Raw genomic sequence first — 23434 nt, 5'->3', positions numbered from 1 at the left:
CAGCTGATTTCCAAGCTAAACCGGTCATTGAATAAGGTTATTGCATAGATATAATGCAAGCCAATTTCTTTACGAAGTTTAATAAATCCGCGTCTAAGAGCCAATGGAAATCGCGACTGCTCGAAAATTGCAATTGGCTACAGTGGCATATTATAAGACAACCTTTTCATTTGTCAGATCATATTCACTATCGCCGCACTCATATGAGTGGACTGAAGAATATCACGGAATCTCAGTCTCTTCATTCTGGGCTAGCGTAATGCCGGAGCCACCGAGAATTAACGCTTTGCATATGGTCACGTCAATATTAGGGCAGGTATCAGATGACTATTCATATCTCAGAGCAATAAACGAGTAAGATTGTCCAACCTTGTCTTTCCGGGGAGTCTGCAATAGGGGTGGCGCTGTCGATGAACCGTCCGGTGATGGCAAACTAACTATGACCAGTGAGTTTGGTGGTGTCCCAAGAATGTGACTTATACCAGCTGGGTACATTAATCCACGCCTCGGGGTAGTTATCTATTGGCGGTTAGTGTATCTAAGCGAGAAGCAGTGACAGAAGCAGTGGCTAGCTGAGAAGCCTAAAGAATACTTGAAGGGTTCATATCCTAACCGATAGACGTCACAGATCATGTCATCTGACTCAATGTTTAGCATTAGCCAGCCACTTTGGTTGATGAGGTATGTGATATGCAGGTTCTTACTATTTATTGCCAATGAATTCTTGTAGAGTTACCGTGACATGGTCACCCGAACCCAGCCGCGAGACTGACTTCGTTTGCATTCAGCTAGCCACAATTAAGGTATCAGCGTCGAATAGACCTTCGTCCCATTGCCATTATCACACAAGGATCTTAAATGTTATATAAATGTTCTAAATATGCTTCCTAATAATGCTAAATCATCCTCAATAATCTTTACATAAACACCAACACTCTTACCAACATCTTTAACACCCATCACATTCGAAGACAATGTCTGCTATCACCACAAGCCCAATCAACCATGGCCCCCCTGGTACCTCCCCTGCTGGGCCTGATACTTTATCTACAGACACTGTCAAACATGCACCACTCATGACTCTAGCCGAAGTACCGATAGAGCCCACCAATGTTATGGAGGGCGATGTCCATACAGAGGGAGCAATGGGAGTCAAAGACCATCTCCCTATCCTCTGGTACTTCTCACCGCCAGGAACACAAGCAGTTAATACGGTTGCAACTGAAGAATACCTTTATGTTGGACATAGAGGCCGTGTGTACCGCCTTAGTAGGCTGACAGGTGTCGTGCAAGCGGAGCAGGAGCTCAAGAACTATGGCTTTGAGGAGGTATCTGTCGCAATTTCTGAGGACAGGTCGCTTCTCTTCATTGCAACGAATGGAAAGCTTGTCTCTCTCGATCCCATGTCCCTTGAACCCCGATGGTCCAAAGAAGTTCCAGATTCTAACGGAAGAATTCGAATCTTGCTTACCAATGATCGGATTTATACCGGCTCAGGAGGCACTGTGCACGTCTGGACTCTGAACGGCGCTCATGTAAACCGACGAAGCATCGACCAGAATGGGTTTGATATCAGGTTCGACATTTCTTCTGATAACGGGGTCCTTGTCGCTGGTACTCGTGGCCTCATACGTGCCTACAAGCTGCCTGACCTCTCTTCTACCCATTGGGAACAGGATGTCTCCGACAAAGGCGGTTCTGAACCAACTTCGGTCCTCTATGGCAGCGATTTTGTATACGCTGCCAATATTGGCTGGGTTTATCAACTGAGAGCAACAGACGGGGTTGTCCTCAAAAAGCGAGACTTCAGTAAATCTGCTGGAAGCTACGAAGCCAACCTTGCACTTGACAAGACCTCAAATCGCCTTTATGCTGGATGCAATGGCTATGGTATCTGCATGGACGCTACTTCCATGGAAACCTTTTATAAAAAGAGCCTCCCTGGAGCCGGATGGAATGTCACGAGTGTTGTATCGACCGGACGCTCAGCCGTGTTTGGGTGCAAGGGAAGAGTGTTCCAGCTGGACACAAGCGGCGAAGTTGTTGCACAGAATGATCTAAACGGCTATGGTAATGGGAATACTTCTCTCACCTTTTGCGGCCCTGACAGGCTATGGGCTTGCCCTGATGGTTATGTCGTCGCAATGATTATGCTGGTAGTGCCCTAAGGATGCACACGGATAGCTGTGAAGGACTTGCAGTTGGGCTTTGTGTTTTTTTTTTCTATTTTAATCTTTTGAATGCGATGTATTGGTTAACCAAGGGCAACAGATTGATAAGACAAGACCATAACATTCTTTTAATGATAAGGATAAGGCAGTTTAGTCCATATTTCAAGAAGAATAACATATCTCTTATCTGTGATCGTCTTCATCGGGATCGCTAAGGAAATCCTTCAAAGACAAGCTTTTCACCCGAGATCGAACCTTGCCGGTTGAGATCCATCGCTTTCTCAACAGATGACGGGCTAAGCTGTCCCATAAGACGGACAGGAGACGGCTTGAGAGATCCATTTCCGAGTAGTGTCTCTAATTGGCCATGAAAATCGGCACTGAGTTTGTGATCATTCATTTTCACCTTATCAAGATGTTAGAAGAACGGCCAAGTAAATTGCTAGCGAATGCAGATGACACTTACAGGCCAATGCGCCTTGCCGCGATAGCTATGCTCTGTAGGAAAAGCAGTAAAGACAAAGACATCCGTGACCTTGACATGGGATGGAACGTCTTGTGTGTTGGCCTTTCCTGGGCGAACGGTACATAGCACGCCTTCTGGCTGACTAACGGACCTGGCGGCTGTCGCCGAGGAGGTTTCGTTGCCAACTGTATCAAACACATGCTGCAGGTTTGGAAGTGCAGATCTAATCTTGGATACGACCTCCTCATCGTTGTAGTCAAAGACATGAGCTGCGCCAGCTTGTCGCACCTTATCGAAGCTTTTAGGGCTACAGGTCGCAGCGACTTCGATATTGTAAAGTTTCGCGATCTGAATGGCGAAGTAGCCAACGGTTGCTATCAATCACTTAGTTTGCTTCCATATCGAGTACTGGTCTAAATGCCTACTGTTACCTCCCCAGATTAACAGGGGGGTTTTACTAGCTGTCTTGTCGGCATTGAGCGCAAGGCAATCGTCCGAGAACAGAGCAAGCCATGCTGTGTTAGCGGCCAGAGGTACTGATGAAGCCTCAGCCGGATTGATGTTTTCGGGTATTTTGAAGGAAAGTCGCTCGTCAGCAATTGTGTACATCCTGCGAGTCCTAATTAGCTTCATCGAAGGTGCCATCAATGTCACACAGACTCACGAGTAGGCTCCTAGGCCCTTGATCTCTCCTACAACATATAAGCTTCTCCTCTATCGACATATTAAGGCCTTGTCGAACCCACCGCCCCATACAAAGCCAGCAATACTATCGCCGGGCTTCAGTTTAGTCACAGTTGAATGGGCATCCACGACTTTACCCGCAAAATCACAGCCCAGTACTGCGTCATCTCCGAAGGCATTGACGTCAAGAGCCAGGCCTCTCCAAGTCAGCAACAGTTTCTAGATAGGCGGCCGAACGTACGATCAGTTGGATTGAAGGCTGCGTGTTCAACCTTTACGTAGACCTGATGCTCCCTGAGGGGAGGCAGGTTGATATTCGCTTGGGTGAGGCCTTTGCCTTTTTGAAGGATGGCAATTGACTCCATCGTTGATGTTGACTGGTGTTGGTTTTAGTAAGATGGAATGTGAATTAGTGGACTGGCCCTTATATAAGTACGCTGAATTATTAATCTGAGCCAGTAACCCCGCTTCAGAATTCCCATCCAGCGCCCATGACGGCACCGTCAATATGCTCCCGTCTGTACACGCATTTAAACTGTTCCTTCGTTAATTACAAACTCGCCTTGGATTGATATACATACAGGAATAAACTTGATGTTTTCTAAATCCCAGACTCCGCTTCTGGCGTAGACGTCGTTCTTGAGGACAGCTAGTACATCGGCTTCGGATTTAGCACGGGCGATGATGGCGCTTCCGTCAACGCTATCTCCATCCAAAGTGCCCCCGCCCATTTGGAATAAACCAGAGTCGATATGCTTGAGCATTTCCTTGATATGTGTTCTTCAAAAATTGATATCTTTAAGCAGAAGGTACTAAAGCATAATAGGGCTACTTACTCTCTCACTCTCATACGTGTCTCTAACGACCCTTCGACGTCGGGAATGAGGACAATCCATTCCCTCAACGGTTCCGATTTCGTTTCAGGTGCCATTCTGTTGTAATCTGAGCCACGATGCAGGATTTGCACAATTCGCTCTTATCTACAAACTGCAGCGCCCTGCGCCTCAAACCATGCACCTTGTCTCCTGCGAACATCGACGAGACCATGGTGCGCCCAGGCTCACGCCCTCAACCGAACGGCTTTGCACCAAGACTTGGCGTGAGGCGGTGAAATTACGCCTGAAAATACGCCCTTCAGAGCCTCTCCACCTGCAGCTGTAGGTCTACGATATATGCCCCACAACGACACTAGCTTCCCGAAGGCAGCGAGACACACTGGGCTTGCATGGTAATACGAATAAATGCATTCAGTTTAGGGGTGCATATCATCAGCTTCGCCATTTAAGTTGCATTGAGAGATCAGATTACACAAGCGGAGCAGCTGGGGATAAAACAAAGAAAGAGTAAAAAATTCCGTAGGATTATTGAAAAGCCCCAAGTCGTGTTTCTAGCTCTTGAGCAACGTCTTCCACGACAGATTCCGCGACAATCCCTCTTTGCCAAGTAATGCTGATAGTGAAATTTCCTCCCCTAGTGCTAACACAGTTGAATCCCAACGCGGGACCAGCAACAAACCCGCATTGTGTGAAGACCAATCTGTCAAGCTTGATACCGCTCCCTTCTGGCGGACAAATGCTTGAAACTAAGCCCAGATTCGAAAGCTCATATGTGTACCGTCTTTCTGTACCGCTTTGGCTTTGGCATTCTTGTGGGATATTTTGAACTTGACTGAGTTTCGTAGCCATACTGCCGTGCGGGAACTCTTTAACCTTTGTCGCTACTTCATTGCTAAACCGGCGTGCAAGGTCTATAATATGCTGCTCTTCAGCGGCAGAACCGCGGGCGGAGTTTTGAAACCTCTGTAGCTCTTCTTGGGATATATAGCTCGTCAGATAAGAGATATGGTTGACGATTTCTGCGTCAGATGCTCCAGTATATCGTCGTGCTGAAAAGGGCGTAACAGATAAGAAGCCAGAGACATCTTCCTTGATAGAACTTCTTAGTGAAGTGCATATGATTGCGTGGAGGAGACCGGTGACTGTGACGTTGGCCTGCTTGCACTTTCTCAGCAAGTCGGAAAATGGCGCCGCGGGGACTGTCACTATTCTAACACGGGACTCGTAGTTTTCCGTCGGTGCCGTAGAAATAGGACCTCCTGCCCAAACTGGATGGTCAGATTTGTCAGGAGTTGTGCAGACAGTGCAGTTACATGATAGACAATCCACGCTTTCTTCGATTGTAGGCGGAGGGTCTTGTATCTCGTTCAACTCCAGGGGCCATTTCGCAGAAACGGGTGTGTCGAGTTTAAGATTGTTCATCAATGATGCATGGAAAGCAACGCCGCTTAATCCATCTGCAATAGCGTGATGTGCAAAGAAGGCAATGTGCATTGTGAGAGAGCGGTCTGACTTGCAGTTGTTCGTATGCTTGAGGACAACAACCCTCCAAGCTGGCTTGTTCTCAGGCCAAAGCTCCGAATGACGGCTTTCGAGGTCTCTGGATAGGAGCTCATCCGACATGCTCTCGCCTTCCCCAGCACGAGGTCGGCTTGTGGCGACTTTCATCACGTCCTGGGAGTCGAACGTGCGGATCTGCCTGAACAGCGGAATACCATCTACCTGCTCGTCGCAAATGCCATACCGTAGACCGGCATGCTCTCGAATAGTGGCTTGTAGAGCATGTTCGAGTGCATTATCAAGTTTGTTCAACAATGAGTCATCCGGGAACGATATACTGTACGTTGCTGTTACACAAGCTGAGCGATACTGCCCCAAAGTATGCCGGGCCGAATAATATCGACCCAGGACACCTAGAGTCACTGGAGCATGCTTGGCCATTTGGAGATGGGATTCGTTGTTTGACTTCGACATGAGATGCACGAGAAAGAGGAGCAACGGGAGACTTGAAGGGTTTGAGGCCTTCCAAGCCCCACATCGTCTGGGTCGCACGAGGGATTTTGCGTAACCGCGATAGTCCCCCTACTGGCTGCCAAATATTAAATCTGTCGGTAGTATAACAAACAACAGCACAAACACTTTGCAATTTTTTATACAATTGATCTAAATGATACGGCAACATCTATTCTGCGTTCTCTTAGTCGACAATAATACCCCATTCATGATCTTCAGCTCCGAACATAATATCCTTCAACCAGCTCTTTATCCGAGGGCCAAATGCACTCCCATCGTCTTGCTTTTGTGGCAAGTCGATGTTAAAATCACCAACCCGAATGGTCGATACGTTCTTGATGAAAAACTAAAATGGATGAGTCAACTACCTCGCCGGGCGATGGGGATTACTCACAGCAGTGCCAGACACAAAAGCCTCCTGAAGGAGGCCATTTCTCCATGCCTTCTCAATATCTTTGATTGTAAATTTCGCTTCTCTGACCTCGAGCTCCTCGGAAAGTCGACTTTCAACCAAATCCAGAACAGACCTTCTTGTAACACCATCGAGAATGACTCGATCCGTCAACGGCGCTGTGAGTAGCACCGGCTTAGAGGTCTTTTCGTCTCGGACGACAGCAAAGAAATTACTGGCCCCAGCCTCGGTGACTTGTCCTTCCTCGCCTAATAACCACAAGACCTGGTCATAGCCAGCCTGTTGCGCTTCGCAATGAGATGCAAAGCTAGGGCCGTAATTCGCACCAACCTTGGCGTAACCAAAACCACCGGGCCACGCTCTGATTGTGTCATTCCTCGATGTGATGAGACGTAGATCCGATCTTGGCTCTAGACCTGGAGGAACCTCGGTGGAGAAATCGGGCCAGCACACCAGCGTGACCATCAAAATGGCTTCCTTGGGGATCTGGATACCCAGTTGGCGGCCGGTTCCGATCAATGCTGGTCTGATGTACCGAAAGCTACCTGGTTCTGGCAGCCATTCTATCACGTTGTGAGCAGTGAATGGTTTGCAGATGGGAGTACTTACTTTTCGCATCAACACGAACCAAGGCTTTGATTAACTCGACCAGCTGCTCAGGATCAAAACCCGGGAGAGAAACTCTCTCGGCGCTCATGACCAAGCGCTTTGCATTCCGATCCGGTCTAAAGAGCCTGACGCGATTATCATGGCCGCGATAAACTTTCATGCCCTCGAAACACTGTGTGGCATAATGAAGGCAAGATGCAAGAGGCGAAATAGTCAAGTCGCCGAAGGCCTTGATAACTGGATCTTCCCAGCCGTTCTGTACGGTCCAGCGACAGGTAACCATGTGATCTGTAGCGACATTCTGTTCCCACAGCTCAGCTGATCCGGGCTTGGGGACATCTTTTAGTGCGGTTGTCAAGTCGAACTTGAGCTTAGATGCATCGAGCTGTCCCTTCACGGAGGCTGTAGAGCCATTTGTGCCGTTGGGACGAGTAGAAGCATGTGCAGACATGGCAAAATGATAGGGATAGATAAGATGCAAGGAACTACTAATTTTCTGTCCCCTATGACTTGTGCAATAAATAGTGAATGCAATGCACCTTATTACGGAGTTGACATAGCCAACACTTTCGTGTCCAGTAGCTCCTTTCACCTGCAGAAGTGGGTCATCATGAAGGGCGCAAGCTAATTTTGCGCCCTGTGACAACGCCAGCGATAAGGTCGGTTGCCACCTCCGATATGCCGATCCCCTCTTCACGCCTCGAACCCCCGTTGTACGAATTGAATTGGACATGAGTGCACCAGGTTCTCCACGAGGCGGTACGTTACCTGACGAAGACGACTGGCTCTCATGGCTTCACCACCATGACGATGTTCTGGACAGTAATCCCGGGCTCGATAGCGGGACGGTGAACACAGAAGCCGACGTTACGGACGGCGGCCCATCCCGGACAGGGTTACAGCACTTATCAACCGAAACATTGGAATCCATAGATTGCACAACTTCAGGGGGACTCGCATCTAGCGATACTTTGGCTGAAGATGTCTCAGGTTTATCGTCCAGCGGATACTATGGCGCCCCATCAGATTCATCCGTGGGATCTGTAGATTCCCTGACTTCACCAATCGCGTCGGCTTTTCGGTTGAGACGAAGAAGGAGACAGACGCGACGGGACATCAACACCACTCGAGAGAGGGAGACGACTAAACGAAGGTATCAGTGCACGTTTTGCACGGATGCCTTTAAAACAAAACATGACTGGCAAAGGCATGAGACAACAATGCACTTGACTCTTGAGCAATGGAAGTGAGTATAAGTCAAGCCGTTTGTCTTTTATAATAACTGACTTGTATTTAGGTGCTCAAGATATGGACCGATAATACAACAGACAGATGGAAATTCGTACTGCATCTTCTGCAAATGTCTCAATCCCTCGACAGATCACCCAGAGACTCACAACTATTCAGCCTGTGCTGCGCAACCAGAATCCGCACGACTTTTCCACCGCAAGGATCACCTGAGACAGCACTTACGTCTCTTCCATCAAGGCTGCAACTTCAATGACTCCATGAAGAGCTGGCTTTCGTCGATAGATGATGTAAGATCAAGATGTGGATTTTGTGATGCTCAACTGGACACTTGGACTGAAAGGCAGAGGCATCTTGCTTTGCACTTTCGGTCAGGTACAGATATGAGAGATTGGAAAGGTGATCGTGGTTTTGATACGAGTATTGAGGAGCTCGTGGAGAATGACATGCCTGCGTTCTTGATAGGTGATCAGCGGCGAACTATGGAGCCATTTTCTGCTTCACGGGTAGATCATCGCATTGACACGTACCCTTTCAGCCCGTTCAGCACCAATGACGCGAGCTCGAGAGAATCAGAGGTTCCACACTCTCACCAGGAGGTACAGAGGCTCTTGTTGCAATATGTGTCTACCGAGATCTCGAAAGGCCATGTGCCGTCAGATACAACGAAAGATGAGCGAGATTATATACGGCCCTGATAATTCTTGGGATTCGACCTGGGCGGATAATCCACAGTGGATGGACATGTTTCGGAAGAAGGCTGGGTTGATCAGTTTACCTCTCAGTGGAGGGAAGAATGCATTTATTGGATTCTAGTCCGAAAATTTCACCAGATACTTCTCGGGGTCTCTGATTGCACTCGGCGCTCCCTTTGATACCATGCGATAAATGTTGCAATAGAGCCGAATCTGTCTGGTGAGCAACACCGAACGCATGAAAAACTTACTGAGTTCACACCTCTATCATTAATTGGCATTTTTATTCATACAAGACCGTGACCTAACAGTGAAAGAAAGACATTCCGTATTACGCAACCTGACTCACCAACTTGTCGAACTCCTCATCCGTATGCTCCTGAAACGTCCTAAACTTCTCATCTAACAACGTCTCACCATTCCTAAACTTCTGCATCGTCAGCTTCTTCCCTGACAACCTCTTCGCCTCAAACAAGTCCTCAACATCAACTAATTCCGGTACAACTGTCGTGCGAAACTCATAGGGTACTCCACTACTCTTGATAATATCAATGCTAGCTTCGAGGAGCTTCGGCTTAACCTTTTTGCCTGTGACACGCTTGTAGTTCTCCAAAGCACACTTGATGTCCATCGCAACAAAGTCGACGAGATTCTCGGAAAAGACTTGTTTGAGAACCTCAGGGGATGTGCCGTTTGAGTCGAGTTTCACGCTAATCCCAGCGGCCTTGAGGATCCTCAGGAAGGGAAGGAGCCCTTTGTGGATGGTGGGTTCACCGCCTGAAACAACGAGTGACTTGTGAGACGTTGTCGTAATATGACGGAAAACGTCTACAATGGTAACCTCGTCACACTCTCCTTGGACTAACGGGCCGTTGTGACACCAAGGACAAGCGAGGTTGCAACGTGATGTAAACATGATGGAAGCTTGCATCTTGCCTGGGTAGTCACTCAAAGTACTCTTGATGTAGCCAGCCACAGGGAGATCTTTGATCGCTGCGACTTGCTTCTCCAGCTCTTGAAGCTTGTTGTCATTACTCAGACGTTCCAGGCCAGTCTCATACTTGTACACCTTCCGCTGCACAAACTCCTTCGACTTGCCACGGTTCCAGTCCCTCGTGGGCCGGAAGTACCCGACGATGCGTGAGTAAACGAGCGTTAGTTCTCCGCATGCTGTGCACTCTGGCTGCTCACCTGCTCTGTATCCGTGTGTCGGACAGATACTGAACGTTGGAGTGAGTGTGATGTATGGGATGCGAAAGCGTGCGGTGAGAGTCTTGATTAGGTCTCTAGCCAACTTCCAACTCGGCAGCTGTTCACCGAGGAAAGCATGAAAGACAGTTCCACCAGTGTAAGAACACTGAAGGGCCTCCTGATGGCCCATAGCTTCGAAGAGATCTTCAGTTGTATCGACAGGTAGCATCGTGGAGTTGGTGTAGTACGTAGGAATCTCCTTATCAGGGAACAGTTCCTTGTCGCGTTTGGCAAACTTGTAGCATGTGCTCTCGGCTGGACTAGCTTCAAGGTTGTAGAGGTTACCTGTTTCCTTTTGGAACTCTTGAAGCTGGTCCTTTATGAATTCCAGAACTTCAAGAGCAAAGTCTTTTCGCTCACCAATACCTTCGCCGAGAAGATCCATCAGTGCCTCGTTCATTCCATTCACACCGATTGTGCTGAAGTGATTCGTCCAGTATGACCCAGTGCGATGCTTGGTAGCTGACAGGTAGTGAGCGGCGTAGGGATATAGCGTCGAATTCTCGTCCACCAGCTTTCGCTTGATCTCCAAAGAGTCCTTGGCCACTCTTAACGTGCTTGCCAACTCGTCCATGAACGTCTCCTTCGAACCGTTGGATCGGTATGCCAGGTTGGGCAGGTTGATCGTGACAACTCCAACAGAGCCAGTTAGCGGACTTGCCCCATACTGACCTCCAACTCTGCAGTGAAGTTTACTGAGGTCAAGTCTCAATCGACAACACATGGACCGAAAGTCCTCAGGATCGAGATCGCTGTTGATGAAGTTCGCAAAGTACGGAACACCATACTTGGCCGTCATCTCCCAGATGCTTTGCCACCGAGGCGATTCCCAATCAATCCCATCCGATACATTATAGGTCGGGATGGGGAAGGAAAAGATATTGCCGTTTCCATCTCCTTGCATCATAACTTCAGCAAATGCCTTGTTGAGTATATCCATCTCTTCCTGAAAGTCACTGTACACCCAATCGGTCCGAAGTTCGCCGCCAATGATAACGCATTGATCGCCGAGTCGTTTTGGGCAAATGAGGTCGAGTGAAAGGTTCGTGAACGGGGCTTGGAAACCGCTTCGGGTCGGGACATTGAGGGAGTAAACGAAGCTTTGCACGTATTTGAAGACATCGGTGTAAGACAGGGCATCGCTGCGGATGAAGGGTGCGAGATAAGTGTCAAAGCTAGACAAAGCCTGAGCACCAGCAAGTTCACCTTGTAGCGTAAAAAGAAAATTGACAATCTGGTTGAGCGCGGTGTTGAGGTGCTTCGCAGGTCGGCATTGAATCTTATTCTCAACGCCGCCAAAGCCTTGCAGAAGGATATCCTCGATGCTCCAACCAGAGCAATACGCGCTTAGAAAGCCGAGGTCGTGAATATGGAAGCGATTCTCGTGGTCATATTTTCGGATCTCTTCAGTGTAGATCTTCTCGAGCCAGTATTGAGAAATGATCTGATTGGAGACGTATTGCATGAGTCCTTGGTGGGAGTAGGTTGAGTTGGCGTTCTCAGCGGTCTTCCATGTTCCTTTGGCGAGGTACTCATCGACGAGGCCAATGTTGGAGGACATGGTTGAAGTCTGGGGCAGTAATTGAGCAATTAGCAGTGCAGTTTAAAGTGCATAAAATTATCTGCGATCTTGACGCGAAATGCAAGATCGACCTATGAACTTGTCTCGCGGTTCCATCATGTATTTAATATTCTACAATGTTTACATTTAACGCGTTGCTGCATCGCGTCTTTACCACCGTGTATTCACCGAACACTGGTGTGATTTTGACGAAAGAACTCAGAGTGGTCACACTTTTTGCCCTAGAAGCTCTGGCCATTTTGCTGAAACACGGTCCTCACGCGTTGATGAGGATGCTCAGTCGAACGATGGGGCCACGAGTCGAGCGCGTTAACTCGTGACTTGGCGTGAAATGGGCCGACGGAACAGCCAATTGTGGTGTATGTGAGTCAATGGCTGGTATTGGAGTTGCGTGACTTGGTTTAAGGGAGCGTGTTGACGCGTGAACCTTGCTTATCGTTATCGGTCATTGTTATCTTATCGGTCGGTCGATCGCATCCTCACTTCTACCCTAAACAGTGCTCATTAGGATGAATTGATAGGTTTGTAAGACTGAAATGGGGGTAATTTAAGCATCTCTTCCTATCTACACGAAATTGTAATACACACGTTATCTGCAGTTTGGAATTGCCGTAGGCTCACGGAAATATCCTTACTGACTAATTCACTGTCGTGTATCCGAGCCATCTCGGACTTAATATGACTTCATTCAACAAAACCCGACTATTTAAATGATCACAACACCTTCTGTTATAACCGTGTCAACAAAGCTTTTTTTTTCTACTTTAGACCTAAAGTCACCTTCAAGAGCCTTTGAGCAAACATGTCGTTCACATCCAGCACCAAGCGTATCCCGCTCCAAGACAATGTTCACCTTCATCTTGAGCAGTCGTTTCCTTCACGGCAACACCAAGACTATCCAACTATTATCTTTCTCCATTTCTGGGGAGGATCCTCCAAGACTTGGTCACCCGTAAATGACTTGATCGCATTGTCTTTCTCAACTGTTAGAATTGACTTTCGCGGATGGGGTAGCTCTACTGGTCCCTCAGACGAGACTGAATACTCCATCCTCCAACTCGCCCAAGACGTTGAACTTACCATCAAACGACTGGACCTACGGAAATATATCATCGTTGGCCATTCAATGGGGGCCAAGGTCGCTCAAGCCATTGCTGGACGAAATCTGATGGACGGGCTTGCGGGTTTAGTCCTACTCTGTCCAGCGCCACCGACGCCTTTGATGCTCCCCGAGGATATGCGTGACCAGCAAATCAGCGCCTACGATAGTGCACAGAACGCTGAATTTGTAGCCCGGAACGTCCTAACCGCAAAGTACTTACCTGGTGGTACGATCAAGGGAATTGTGGAGGATATGTTGAAGGGCAATCCATCTGCCAAAGCAGCATGGCCACGATATGCTATGAATGAAGATATCATAGAGCTAGCCAAGAGTATCTCCATTCCATCGATTATTATTGCTGGAGGCAAAGATCAAGTTGAAACTGTGGACCGCATCAAGGCCGAGGTCTCTGGTAACATTTCCGTCGCCGAGTTTCTTGTGCTGGAAGAAGTTGGACATCTGGCCCCCCTCGAGGCACCAGAAAAGGTTTCAGGGATCATAAATGACTTTGTATCTAGGAACATTAGAAACTGAAGAATCGAGTAGCTATATATATCCCTGTGTTGTACTTGGTTTGTTAATTGAAAAAGATACTCAGGGTTAAAGTCAGCAGAGGCGCCGAAACTGCTTGATAGAACCCAGCAAGGCTCTTATAAGGCGTTACTTAATAGTGACGTTCAATAAGCAATAGATTGACTTTACTAACTATGTGCTCCAAGAGGAATAGACACGGAATAATATACGATTTGGTGAGATGTAGACAATAAGATGTCACTGCCAAGAATCAAACCAACCTTGTTGGTCCATGTGATGTCTTGCTTCGCAATAAGTTATCGAAACCTGACAGACCTGATGATCCAAGGTGAAGGGCACAATAATCTTAATCCAACCAGGAGGAACCGAAATTGATCCGGGCTCATGTAGATAGAATGACTTGTACCTTTGAAAAGGCTGTTGTGGCAGGATGCTTTGTTGAATCTGATCGGTAACAAATCAGTATATGATGGTAAATTCAGAATGTTTAACCTACTAAGTTAACAACTACTCCATCGACTATGATATGATACTCATTCATCCACTGAAACTCACGCAGAGGCGTATTTGGCACTTCTTGTAGACTTTCATCGGCGATCTGGTGAGTTACTTCATGTAATAGTTGCTGAATGACGTTTGAGACACTGAATACCTTGCAGACCAAGGGGAAACTCGTTGGCAGTGCGAAAATGTATACATCATTGACGGTGTTAACAGCAACCTTCTCGACATCTCTGGCTAACTCGTGCTGACATCTGATAAAAAAAAGAGCAGTATAAGGGGATTTGGCCGGCAGCGACAGCACTCTTGGTATCGGCCTTCCATTGTCAAGAACAGAGATGAACTCAGCGTAATGATCCTCATTAAGGGACTCTGTACCCCGAGCCGTACATATGTCCCCGAAGCTATTTTCAATCAGTCAATGCGTGATTGAACATCTCGTCACTGTGACATCTCACCAGTGATGGGGATCTCGATACTTGAGAATAAATGCGGGTACGAGGGGCGGTGACGCCTGTATTTCGTGATGTATGCAACTAAAAGTCGGGAAACAGGAGTCGAACTCTCCTGTCTCTTTGGTGTAATGTGCAAGAAATGACGGCGCAATACGTGCTATGCAAGTAAGAGAGTTGAACCAAGACAGTCAATGCGACATATACAATACAGAAGAACCCCTTCAAAGACGCGATGGCATGGTCCTCGGAGGTACACTCGCTCCATGGCTTGCAGCATGGCACGCAAGTAAGACATATCCCTCTGTATCGTCAATTCGGTTGCAGGGCTGATCCTTATCTTGAAGTTTTGGTAAGCCTCTTGTTTGCTCCCCAGATGCCAATCAACACAACAAGATGCGATTGATAAGAAGTTCCGCAGATCTGCCTTTGAGATTCTGTTTTCCAGTACGTTCTGGTCTTCTGCAGTACGCTCTCTGCTGTGCTATAGCCGTGGAACTCACGGGCCTGTTGCCACTGAGTCTCGTTCTGGGGAATTGAGTCGCGAAGCTTTGCCAAAACGTCTTTTTTTCGGTTGTAGGAGGTTATAGGTTGGCTCGTTGCAACCTGGAACTGAACATAGGATCCTTGTTCTGGCCGAATTGAAGGTTGCCCGTTCATGATTAGATGTCTGGTCTAGTCTTGTTCCTGATATAGAGGGAATTGGCGTATTTTGCGGGAGCGGGGGATGAGCGGTGAGATTCCTGGCGTGAGTTCTATTGGTTGGCCTCCCTAGCACAAGGATTTAACAGAAAACAGGCGCACTTTTGGAGCGCCATTGAGAGAGCAGCCAATAACAGGTATTATCAGATAACCTTGAAAATAAGGCTAGCCAATATCACTTTGGATTTAACATAATATAATCCCTTTCTTTAAGGTCTTAAATGACCTTGATATGCCTATTCTTACAATAGTACAAACGTATTGATACTTGTTAGAGTCAGTATGAGACTCTAAATAACACAAGAGACAAGCTCTTGTTACTAGTAGTCATGACTACCTTCGTCCTTCTAGTTATGAACAGGGTTAAGTCCTTGGTGATCAGGGCAAGAATTCGCACCTTTTAGATAACCCGACAGAAGCGTCCAGAGTTTTAGAAGTAGCGCCAATGAAATCACTATCCCCTTCAAAGCTGTAACCTTAAACAAGTGTATTAGATCAAGCCAATGGCTTCATGGAAAGAAATTCTAGTACAAATAAGCCACCGAGTCTCTGACTAAGCATTGCTGCCTTGTTCATCTAAACTTTGCATGTGCAAACCCTGATAGTCTTTTAGACGTATTGCGATAGCTGCGCTCGCCCCTTGAAATCTCCGAAATGAATTCATGGAGGATCCTCGAGAGGATCCTGACGCTGGTGACCGAGTCATTGTAGGATTGTTGCTGAGTGAGCTGAGGTATCTTTGGCGACCGTGTGACGAGCTTGTGGAGCGCGAAGACGAATTGTTGGACTTGTTAGAACCCAGACTAAAGGATGGGGCCATTGGGATATCTGATTGGAGATTCGTGGCCTGGGGCGGAGTCTCCTGAATAGAGGAGTGATGTTCTGCACTATCAGTCCTATGTCGAATCACGTTATCTAGAACTCTTTGCTGGTAGTTTTGGACACGTTTAATGGATCCGTTATCTTCTGGTTCTAGTTCGGACCATGTGTGATGTTTGATGAAGTGTTGTAGAAAGTCTCTCTTAATAGTCTGCGGTGATAACGTTTTCGTTATGAAATTGTCGATTTCCTCGAGATAGAGCAGGCTAATGAAATCCTCTGTGACATGTTCCCATAGGATTCCCTTTCCCAAGTCTGGAGAGATGGTCGTTTGATGGACAATCATCCGGCATGTAACAGCCAGGAAATGCGAAGGCGATATACCTGATATTTCGACTTGTTTCCACCACGATGATGAGATTGATGTTCTTTGCTGCGCATTGCCCCAAACGAAAGCAAAAAGGAATCCCGCCTCTTGCCACGTATCAAGGCAACTCTGCTTTTGCATCAATCTAGAGATATCCTGTGAGGTTGCCGCACCATCTGTATGTAGGAATAAACTGTCGAACTGTACAAGAGCATGACTTGAGAACCCTTTTTCGACCACCTCAAGCCATTCCTTGCATAAGCTCAGGCACAACCGAAAGAGATATAGAAACTCTCCGTCATCAATGTCGAGTCTCTCAATCAAATCGTCCGGGGTATTTTCATGGTTGGAGTCCCCTTGTATAAGAAGAATAGACCACATATTGAGGGAACAATTCGGACTTGCGACGAGTTCATCCCCGATCTGGCGGAATCGGCCAAGGTGCCTTCGAGCCTGGCTCTCTTGACCTTGGATAACTGAATAGATGGCAGACAAGTAGGCGTGAAAAAGCATTCGATCTTGCGCAGTGGTATACGGCAAGACTGATGTCTGATCTGCGTCCCCTTCTGCAGCTTCGAGGAGATGGAAGTCTTGAAGCAGGCTGATAACAAATTGACCCATGCTCGCTGATTTGGCAATCCTCATAAGATCCAAGAACTGGCGTATAAGATTCTCATCGGAGATAATCTTGCCACTATAGCGGATATTTGCCGTAATACACTTAAAAGAATCTTGGAAGAGGTAGCAGCACGCCAAATAATGTAAGTACAACTCTGGCGCTGTACCACAAATCAAAACCGCTTTTTGAATTCGTTCCAGGACCCCCGGGGGCGAAAACCTCAAAGTCGATTGAATCTGAGCTTTGGGTGCGTTTGCAATACGTGTTGGACCCTTGACATCCGCTACGTGGCATCGGTTGCTTGATACTCTGGTTCCCCGGTGGCTCTTCTGGGCCTCCAGAGAAGTATCTCCAGCTTTTTGAGATGGCTCCTTATATAAATTCTCATCATCCTTGGCGTTCTTGGGAATATCAAGTGTCCTGTCAACGTGGAAAAGAGATTCGTCCTCATCATCTACGCCGAGAGCATCAACCTCGATATCGAATATCGCGCCCAATGGCTCAGGCTCCGGAAAAGCAGTTGCTTCAAGAGCCCGGACTAATGTCCGGGCCTGGCGAGGTTGCTTATAAAATCCCCATTGCTTTGTTGCTTTTGCAAACTGGCTGGTACTATGTGATCTCTGGTCAGCAGCCATGATGGTATGAAAGAATGGAATTTACTTACGTCAAGTTAAATCCATGGCTATCCTTGAGATGACTAATTACCCCTAGGCGAGTCATGTTTTGATCCAAATATAGATGTCGGATGATGTTTTTGTACTCATTGAGAACATCTTTCGGCACGTCTTTGGCTCGGTTTTGTCGTCTATAAACCCAGGTCAATCTTGACGAGGCCATGGTGCTGGGGGGGCGGGGCGGGGCGGAAAACTATAGTATCGTTCGACCGAAGAGTGTAGATGACAATGCCACCAGGTGTGCTGGTGGAAAAGAGACAATAAACCAGTCTCTTGAGTCTGTTATATGTCGTTTGCACACTGAGAATGAGGCTACATTGATGGGCAGGGGTGTCGGGTTGAATCTCGGCTTCTGATTTGCCCATCGCTGCTTAGAAGGAATAATTTACACTAAAATTTCTTTTTGCTGGTGAGTCTAAACCGAAAGCAGAAATTCGACTCCGGATACCAAAAAGTGGCTGTTTGATTATCTCCCCTGTTGCCCGGCTCATACTGAATCTCATCCCTTGACTCGCGGCGCTAATCTTTAGAATGGCCAAAAGCGGTAAAGACAGCAGCTTCCGTCTCGCGGCCGGCTTCCGGAATGTTTGTTCCGTATGCGCGTTACCAAATATATGTATTTAGTTGAAATAGCTGACCAAATGAAATCAAATGAATCTCTGACTAGACTCATGTAGTGAAACTTAGCGTTTCATTAGTTGATTAGATCTGATAATTTGAGTGTGTGCGTGACCTGGTATAGTGCTGCAAGTATGTTTACATAAGTATTTTAGCCAACCACTGGAACAGTGGGCGCTAAGGTCTCCAATTGGCACGGTTTCCGTGGCGTCAATATGCAGACCAACAAAGCCAATCACACCGCACTAGCCAGCTCGCCAATTGTACACTTTACAAACATCGGAGATTAGTATTCAAACTCACCGGGTGCTTGCTGACATGACGTCAGAATTGACAATTGCCTGGGACTGCGCCGTTGCGGGGTATAACGAAGTTGTTGTTCCGTCATATTCACAACCACGAATCAGCAGTTCCCGCAAGTAGGTTAAACAGGGATTCTCTATGCAATAAACCTCAAGTTTCTCAGGGATTCATATCGCTAGAGCAGTAGCGAGCAATTACTTGCTTCTGATTTCCAGAGACATGGGATATCAACATGGAGAACGATATCGTACATGTTAATCCAGTCCCAGGCCTTGTGCGAGGGTCAAAGGATGGTGACCTATGTTGAAACTGTACACTGTATGCTATATAGTGTTGTTGCCCGGAACAGTGTCTGCCTTCTGCAAACAGAACAAGCTGTTAAAAGACTCTGGGTTACAGCCTATTGATGAATAACATATAGCCTACATTAGTAGGCTAATTAAGAAATGCAATGCCAAGGAAGTGTTTGGGATTATGAGATATAAATGAATAATATTAGAGTTAATATACTTTAAGAGTCTTTAAGATTAAAAAAACGATAGGTAGCTATATAATCAGTATCCTTAATGGTATAATAAATAAGTGCTTTTGAAAACAAGTTCTAATATTTTATTAGCAAAGGGTAAAAAAAAAAGAAATCTAAAATTAACACTATCTATAAAATCAGGTTTTGAATTACTAATAATCTGTATTCCTCTAGGAAGCCGTAATCTTAGCACCTTCCTTTGCCTGGTTTAATATCGCCATCAAGACACCAACCCTGGGCTGTATCGCAATCCCTCAATCAAGCCTCCAAAAGCCTAATCCCATAGATAGATTTTTGTCTCTGCGAATTCCTCTGAGCCACATTTGTCAGATTCAGTCCTCTCCGTAGGGAGAAAGCCCTCTGCTATTCTATCTCGAAAATCTGTATGCCGTAGAGCCTTATCACAAGGGGGCACACCTTTGCAGCCTCTACGCTTAGGAACATCCCAGAGACCTGATCATCGATTCAATTACAATTCCATACGCTTGAGAGGTTCAAGAAGCTTTAATGTCAAAGAAAAAAGATAAAAAGCACGAATTAGCAATTATAGATAATACACCACTGTCCCGCCCTAGATAGCAATGACAGGCCGTTGGGGATCTATAGCTATATCATCTAATCGCCTCATCCACTCCTCCACAGCAGAGGGCTTATCATCGCTAGTCCGTCCCATTTGTGATCTCAAGTCCTCTACTCTCGCCCAGCTCTCTGGGTTGACATACTCACCTTCCTCCGAACCCCAAGTATCCTCGCTCTCACAGACCTCCCAAATCACACCGACTGTTTCTGCACTTCTTATCTCCTCGCTTGTGAGCTCTATTGAGTTAAGTTTTGACCAAATGTCTTTCATCTTTGGGACCCAGATAATTGTGAGAAACGTTGCCAGATCCGTACGGTTTTCGTATTCCGTCTCGAAGTCTGACGTAAGCTCCTCCAATATCTGTATGTAGGCTGCATCCTCCTCGTGAATCTCGCGAATCTCTTCATCGTCTGAAATACTATAAGAGCTTTTATGGACCAGCTTACAACAACTATGGCGAAGTCCCAGCGCGCAAAATGTTATATACTGTAAGACAGCACGATATATCCGATCGCAAGCAAGTCCGTCATCTTTGCATCTTGGAAATAAGCTGCCAAGGGTGTCTGATGTTCTTAAAGCGTAGGATTCGAGTAATTCGGATCCCTGAGGAATTTGGCGCCAGCCTAGTCCTTCTAAGAATTTCACCAAGGGTGTGCAGCCATGCTCAGAACACCAACATTTACATCCATCAAAGACACCCTGCCGAGCAACGACTTCTGCAATCCCCTGTGGCAATTCTCTGGCTAATTGAGGAGTCTGTACCATTGCGATCCCCAATGAAGCCATAAGGTAATGTGCCCATGTTATCTTCTGGGCGGCTCCTGGCACAAAGCCCGCTGGGACAGTCCCGAAAATATCTGCACCACGGTCTATCATCCAGCAGACATAGGTTGGAAATGATGCGTGTCCATAGGTAGCACCATGCCCAGAAGGACGCTCGGAAACTACATCCTGTATCACCTGGGCAAAAAGGTCGGTAAAAGCCGTTCCGAAATCGAATCCCAACGAAATTGCATGTTCAGCAACATCACGATCATATATACATGCATATATAGATTCTGAACAGCCCAGCCACTTAGAAACATCATTAGTTGGGTAAAATAGCAGCTCACGTGGTATGTTACAACGTCTTGCGAGATGATGCTGTACCCTGGCAGTATTTCGGTCCAATGTTCGCCCTCTGGATAAGCCGAGGTCTTGTATTTCTGCAGCGGGAAGCCTCGAAATGGCGAGAAGTTCCATGTCTCTCCTTCTTTGTGCGAGATGACTCAGGACAACCATCTTCGTATGCTGGCATGCCTGGTCGAAATGTGTACATATGAAGCTGTGTAGAAGCAGTGAATTAGATTCGAGAAGAAGATCTATCACCCTGGATTGATTGCAAGACTGATGATGACTTCCCTCCGATTTTTCAAGTTGACTGCACGTGATGGAGGTCGCCATATCAATCGGGTATTGCTGTGCGTTGTCTGCAGTGTTAAGGATGTCGGCATGAGCTGCTACTATAACCGCTGATGAGATGCGAAAGTTTTTGTTTTGAATAGCGATGTGGACCGGCGACTGCCCACAGTAATTGAGATCATTCAGGTAGGACGGATGTCTGTCCAAGAGATGATGAACACTCTCTTCATCGTTTTTGAGAGTCGCGATGTGGAGGGGATTAAATCCCAGATCTATCTGACTTTAAGCAAACATTCTCTAACTCCTGCCTTAATCTCTTTTGTATCACAACTTACTCTCTGCAATATCTGGGAAGTTCTCGAAAATAAGTCCCTTCCGCTTCCCGTCAGCATATCTGAGATACGTGACTTGGTAATCTTGTCCTGTCGGTATATCACAGCATGCTAGTAGCGTTGAGATGGTTTGGTGAGCCGTGTCAGAGTCGAATATCCTGTTGATGTGTGCAAGTCTCAGAAAGAAGGGTATTCTGGTGATATCATTGGTTAATCTTGTGGATACCACGATGGAGTCCTCAAGGACGATCGGGGAAAACGTACTTTACTCTGGAGCCATTTGTGATGGGAATCTTCGTCGTGGCTAACGATCGTAAGATATAAGAAACAACGTTTGCCGGCATTGTGAATTCGCCGAGTAACTGCATTCTTTATCATTAGTCTGTACGCTGCTAGGTACGATCGAAATTACCTACGTGTAGCTGCCAAGCAAGAAGATCAAGTATCGACTCCCCATGCATGTTTATATCTCTTGGAGAGGCCTGTTTATTGCCATAACAGAATGTAAGCCGCCTTATGCATGATTCCGCAACAACGGAAAAGTCTTCGTTGCTTAGTCCAGGTGTCCGTTCGTCCATTAGACGTATGAGCATGTTTGCGATTCTGAAAGATAAGGATGAGCTTTCATCGACGGTCACAGCGTAGTTTATGCTTTGACATATGGTGTATCCACCAGCGCCAGCTCTCACGGAGAATGAGAGCCGAATAGTGCGATCTAAAAGCTTGAACATAGCTGGTATATGGACTCCGAAAGTTCGTTTGTTTTCTGTGGCTATCGGGATTACTCCGGACATCTCACATTCTGGTGCGTGGTAGGTCGTCTTCTGGATCTCCGACTCGAAGACAAAGAGCCCAAAATGCCGTCCTTGGCGCCGAACGTTGTGTCTTGCTGCGCAGTCGCAAGTTCGATAAGTCGTCAACTTCTCACATCCTGTAATTTCGGTTGACTGAGACACTGGCGCTCTAGGATCCGTCTTTGAGTTTTGGCGTAAATTAGAAACCGCATCACATAAGCGCCGTAGATCTTGTGGATATTGAAGAAGCTGAACAAGTTGAGAGCGGGGGCTTTCTGCATCACGTAAATAGGTCAGAATTTCATTAATTCTCGAATCAAGAGCTGGCGGCATGCGTTGAGAGATAAGCTGAAGCTCTTGGTGAGACTGTGTCAGAGTCTGGTTCGCCTGCTTTAGGGCTACAGCCTGTTCCGCCATTCCCGTCGCGGTGTCCTCAGTTGCTTGGCTTATCGCAATAGCAGCTCTTTGTAGACTGACAACGGTAGTCAAGGTATTGTTGGAAACGGCTCTAGGTGAAGAGATAATTTAGTTATAAGTCGCTACTAAAGGACGTTGACTTACAACTGCAAGGCCAATGCGGCCGTATGGAGGGCATTATTAGTTAAGCTTAATCTATCCTGAAGCCTGGCAATGTCCTTCTTCTTGAAAGGGTAGCTGAATTTGCGTAAAGAATTCTTGGCCTGTTCCGTGCGACTGTTGGGCTCTACCATGGGACCTTTCAATTCTAGAAGCAGTACCTCTAAACCCTTAAGCTCTGTTTCGCAGGAGGATTTGCACCGTTCGATAGCATATCGGGCCACCGTATATTCGCTGCCGATCGCGCTAATGGCCACTTCGATCGAGACAAGATTATCCCGCAGCATCGTCGCATATTGCTTCGCGGACTGGAGGTCTTCGTCGCGACCTTTGACAGCATCAAGATATTCTGAGATCCCGGTATATAGCTGAAGTCCAAAGGAAAGTATCCCAACAGCTGTACCGGTAATGCCAACTGGCTCAGCCATTTCGCGGTTCGTGCTGGACGTCTTGCAAAAAAAAAGGTGACCAGAGATAGATTAATGAAGATGTGGCTTCCAACACACGGGGTAAGAGTGGAAATTGTGAAAGCAGAATATGATAGAAAAATGCCTTGCCGGTGAAATG

At 46.9% G+C, this 23434-nt stretch overlaps 10 protein-coding genes across 10 annotated transcripts; 3 read left to right on the top strand and 7 right to left on the bottom strand.

Moving 5' to 3' along the window:
• Positions 1 to 974: 974 nt before the first annotated feature.
• FPRO_15700 (uncharacterized protein) lies at positions 975 to 2168 on the top strand (the record flags this gene model as incomplete). Its single annotated transcript, XM_031219952.1, has 1 exon — positions 975 to 2168. The coding sequence occupies one exon, from the start codon at positions 975 to 977 to the stop codon at positions 2166 to 2168; it is 1194 nt and encodes a 397-aa protein (XP_031085659.1).
• Positions 2169 to 2382: 214 nt separating this feature from the next.
• FPRO_15701 (uncharacterized protein) lies at positions 2383 to 3686 on the bottom strand (the record flags this gene model as incomplete). Its single annotated transcript, XM_031219951.1, has 6 exons — positions 2383 to 2577; positions 2638 to 3011; positions 3063 to 3247; positions 3302 to 3329; positions 3384 to 3518; positions 3563 to 3686. The coding sequence occupies 6 exons, from the start codon at positions 3684 to 3686 to the stop codon at positions 2383 to 2385; spliced, it is 1041 nt and encodes a 346-aa protein (XP_031085658.1).
• A 996-nt stretch (positions 3687 to 4682) lies between these two features.
• On the bottom strand, positions 4683 to 6098 carry FPRO_15702 (uncharacterized protein; the record flags this gene model as incomplete). The annotated part of the gene is made up of 1 exon (XM_031219950.1): positions 4683 to 6098. The coding sequence occupies one exon, from the start codon at positions 6096 to 6098 to the stop codon at positions 4683 to 4685; it is 1416 nt and encodes a 471-aa protein (XP_031085657.1).
• A 256-nt stretch (positions 6099 to 6354) lies between these two features.
• Positions 6355 to 7642, bottom strand: FPRO_15703 (putative branched-chain amino acids aminotransferase; the record flags this gene model as incomplete). The annotated part of the gene is made up of 3 exons (XM_031219949.1): positions 6355 to 6516; positions 6565 to 7145; positions 7192 to 7642. 3 exons carry the CDS (start codon positions 7640 to 7642, stop codon positions 6355 to 6357), a joined length of 1194 nt encoding a protein of 397 aa, XP_031085656.1.
• Positions 7643 to 7922: 280 nt separating this feature from the next.
• FPRO_15704 (uncharacterized protein) lies at positions 7923 to 9137 on the top strand (the record flags this gene model as incomplete). The annotated part of the gene is made up of 2 exons (XM_031219947.1): positions 7923 to 8437; positions 8489 to 9137. The coding sequence occupies 2 exons, from the start codon at positions 7923 to 7925 to the stop codon at positions 9135 to 9137; spliced, it is 1164 nt and encodes a 387-aa protein (XP_031085655.1).
• A 328-nt stretch (positions 9138 to 9465) lies between these two features.
• On the bottom strand, positions 9466 to 11946 carry FPRO_15705 (uncharacterized protein; the record flags this gene model as incomplete). Its single annotated transcript, XM_031219946.1, has 1 exon — positions 9466 to 11946. The coding sequence occupies one exon, from the start codon at positions 11944 to 11946 to the stop codon at positions 9466 to 9468; it is 2481 nt and encodes an 826-aa protein (XP_031085654.1).
• Positions 11947 to 12769: 823 nt separating this feature from the next.
• Positions 12770 to 13603, top strand: FPRO_15706 (uncharacterized protein; the record flags this gene model as incomplete). The annotated part of the gene is made up of 1 exon (XM_031219945.1): positions 12770 to 13603. One exon carries the CDS (start codon positions 12770 to 12772, stop codon positions 13601 to 13603), a length of 834 nt encoding a protein of 277 aa, XP_031085653.1.
• A 1289-nt stretch (positions 13604 to 14892) lies between these two features.
• FPRO_15707 (uncharacterized protein) lies at positions 14893 to 15216 on the bottom strand (the record flags this gene model as incomplete). Its single annotated transcript, XM_031219944.1, has 1 exon — positions 14893 to 15216. One exon carries the CDS (start codon positions 15214 to 15216, stop codon positions 14893 to 14895), a length of 324 nt encoding a protein of 107 aa, XP_031085652.1.
• Positions 15217 to 15811: 595 nt separating this feature from the next.
• Positions 15812 to 17783, bottom strand: FPRO_15708 (uncharacterized protein; the record flags this gene model as incomplete). Its single annotated transcript, XM_031219943.1, has 2 exons — positions 15812 to 17672; positions 17728 to 17783. The coding sequence occupies 2 exons, from the start codon at positions 17781 to 17783 to the stop codon at positions 15812 to 15814; spliced, it is 1917 nt and encodes a 638-aa protein (XP_031085651.1).
• A 1972-nt stretch (positions 17784 to 19755) lies between these two features.
• Positions 19756 to 23295, bottom strand: FPRO_15709 (uncharacterized protein; the record flags this gene model as incomplete). The annotated part of the gene is made up of 5 exons (XM_031219942.1): positions 19756 to 21437; positions 21501 to 21691; positions 21762 to 21859; positions 21914 to 22799; positions 22853 to 23295. The coding sequence occupies 5 exons, from the start codon at positions 23293 to 23295 to the stop codon at positions 19756 to 19758; spliced, it is 3300 nt and encodes a 1099-aa protein (XP_031085650.1).
• Positions 23296 to 23434: the final 139 nt, after the last annotated feature.

This window comes from Fusarium proliferatum (assembly GCF_900067095.1).
Source record: "Fusarium proliferatum ET1 genome assembly, contig: FPRO_scaffold009, whole genome shotgun sequence".
Taxonomy (NCBI): Eukaryota; Fungi; Ascomycota; class Sordariomycetes; order Hypocreales; family Nectriaceae; genus Fusarium; species Fusarium proliferatum.
The sequence above is the reverse complement of the archived record's forward strand: the minus strand, read 5'-3'. Positions and strand labels throughout refer to the sequence as shown.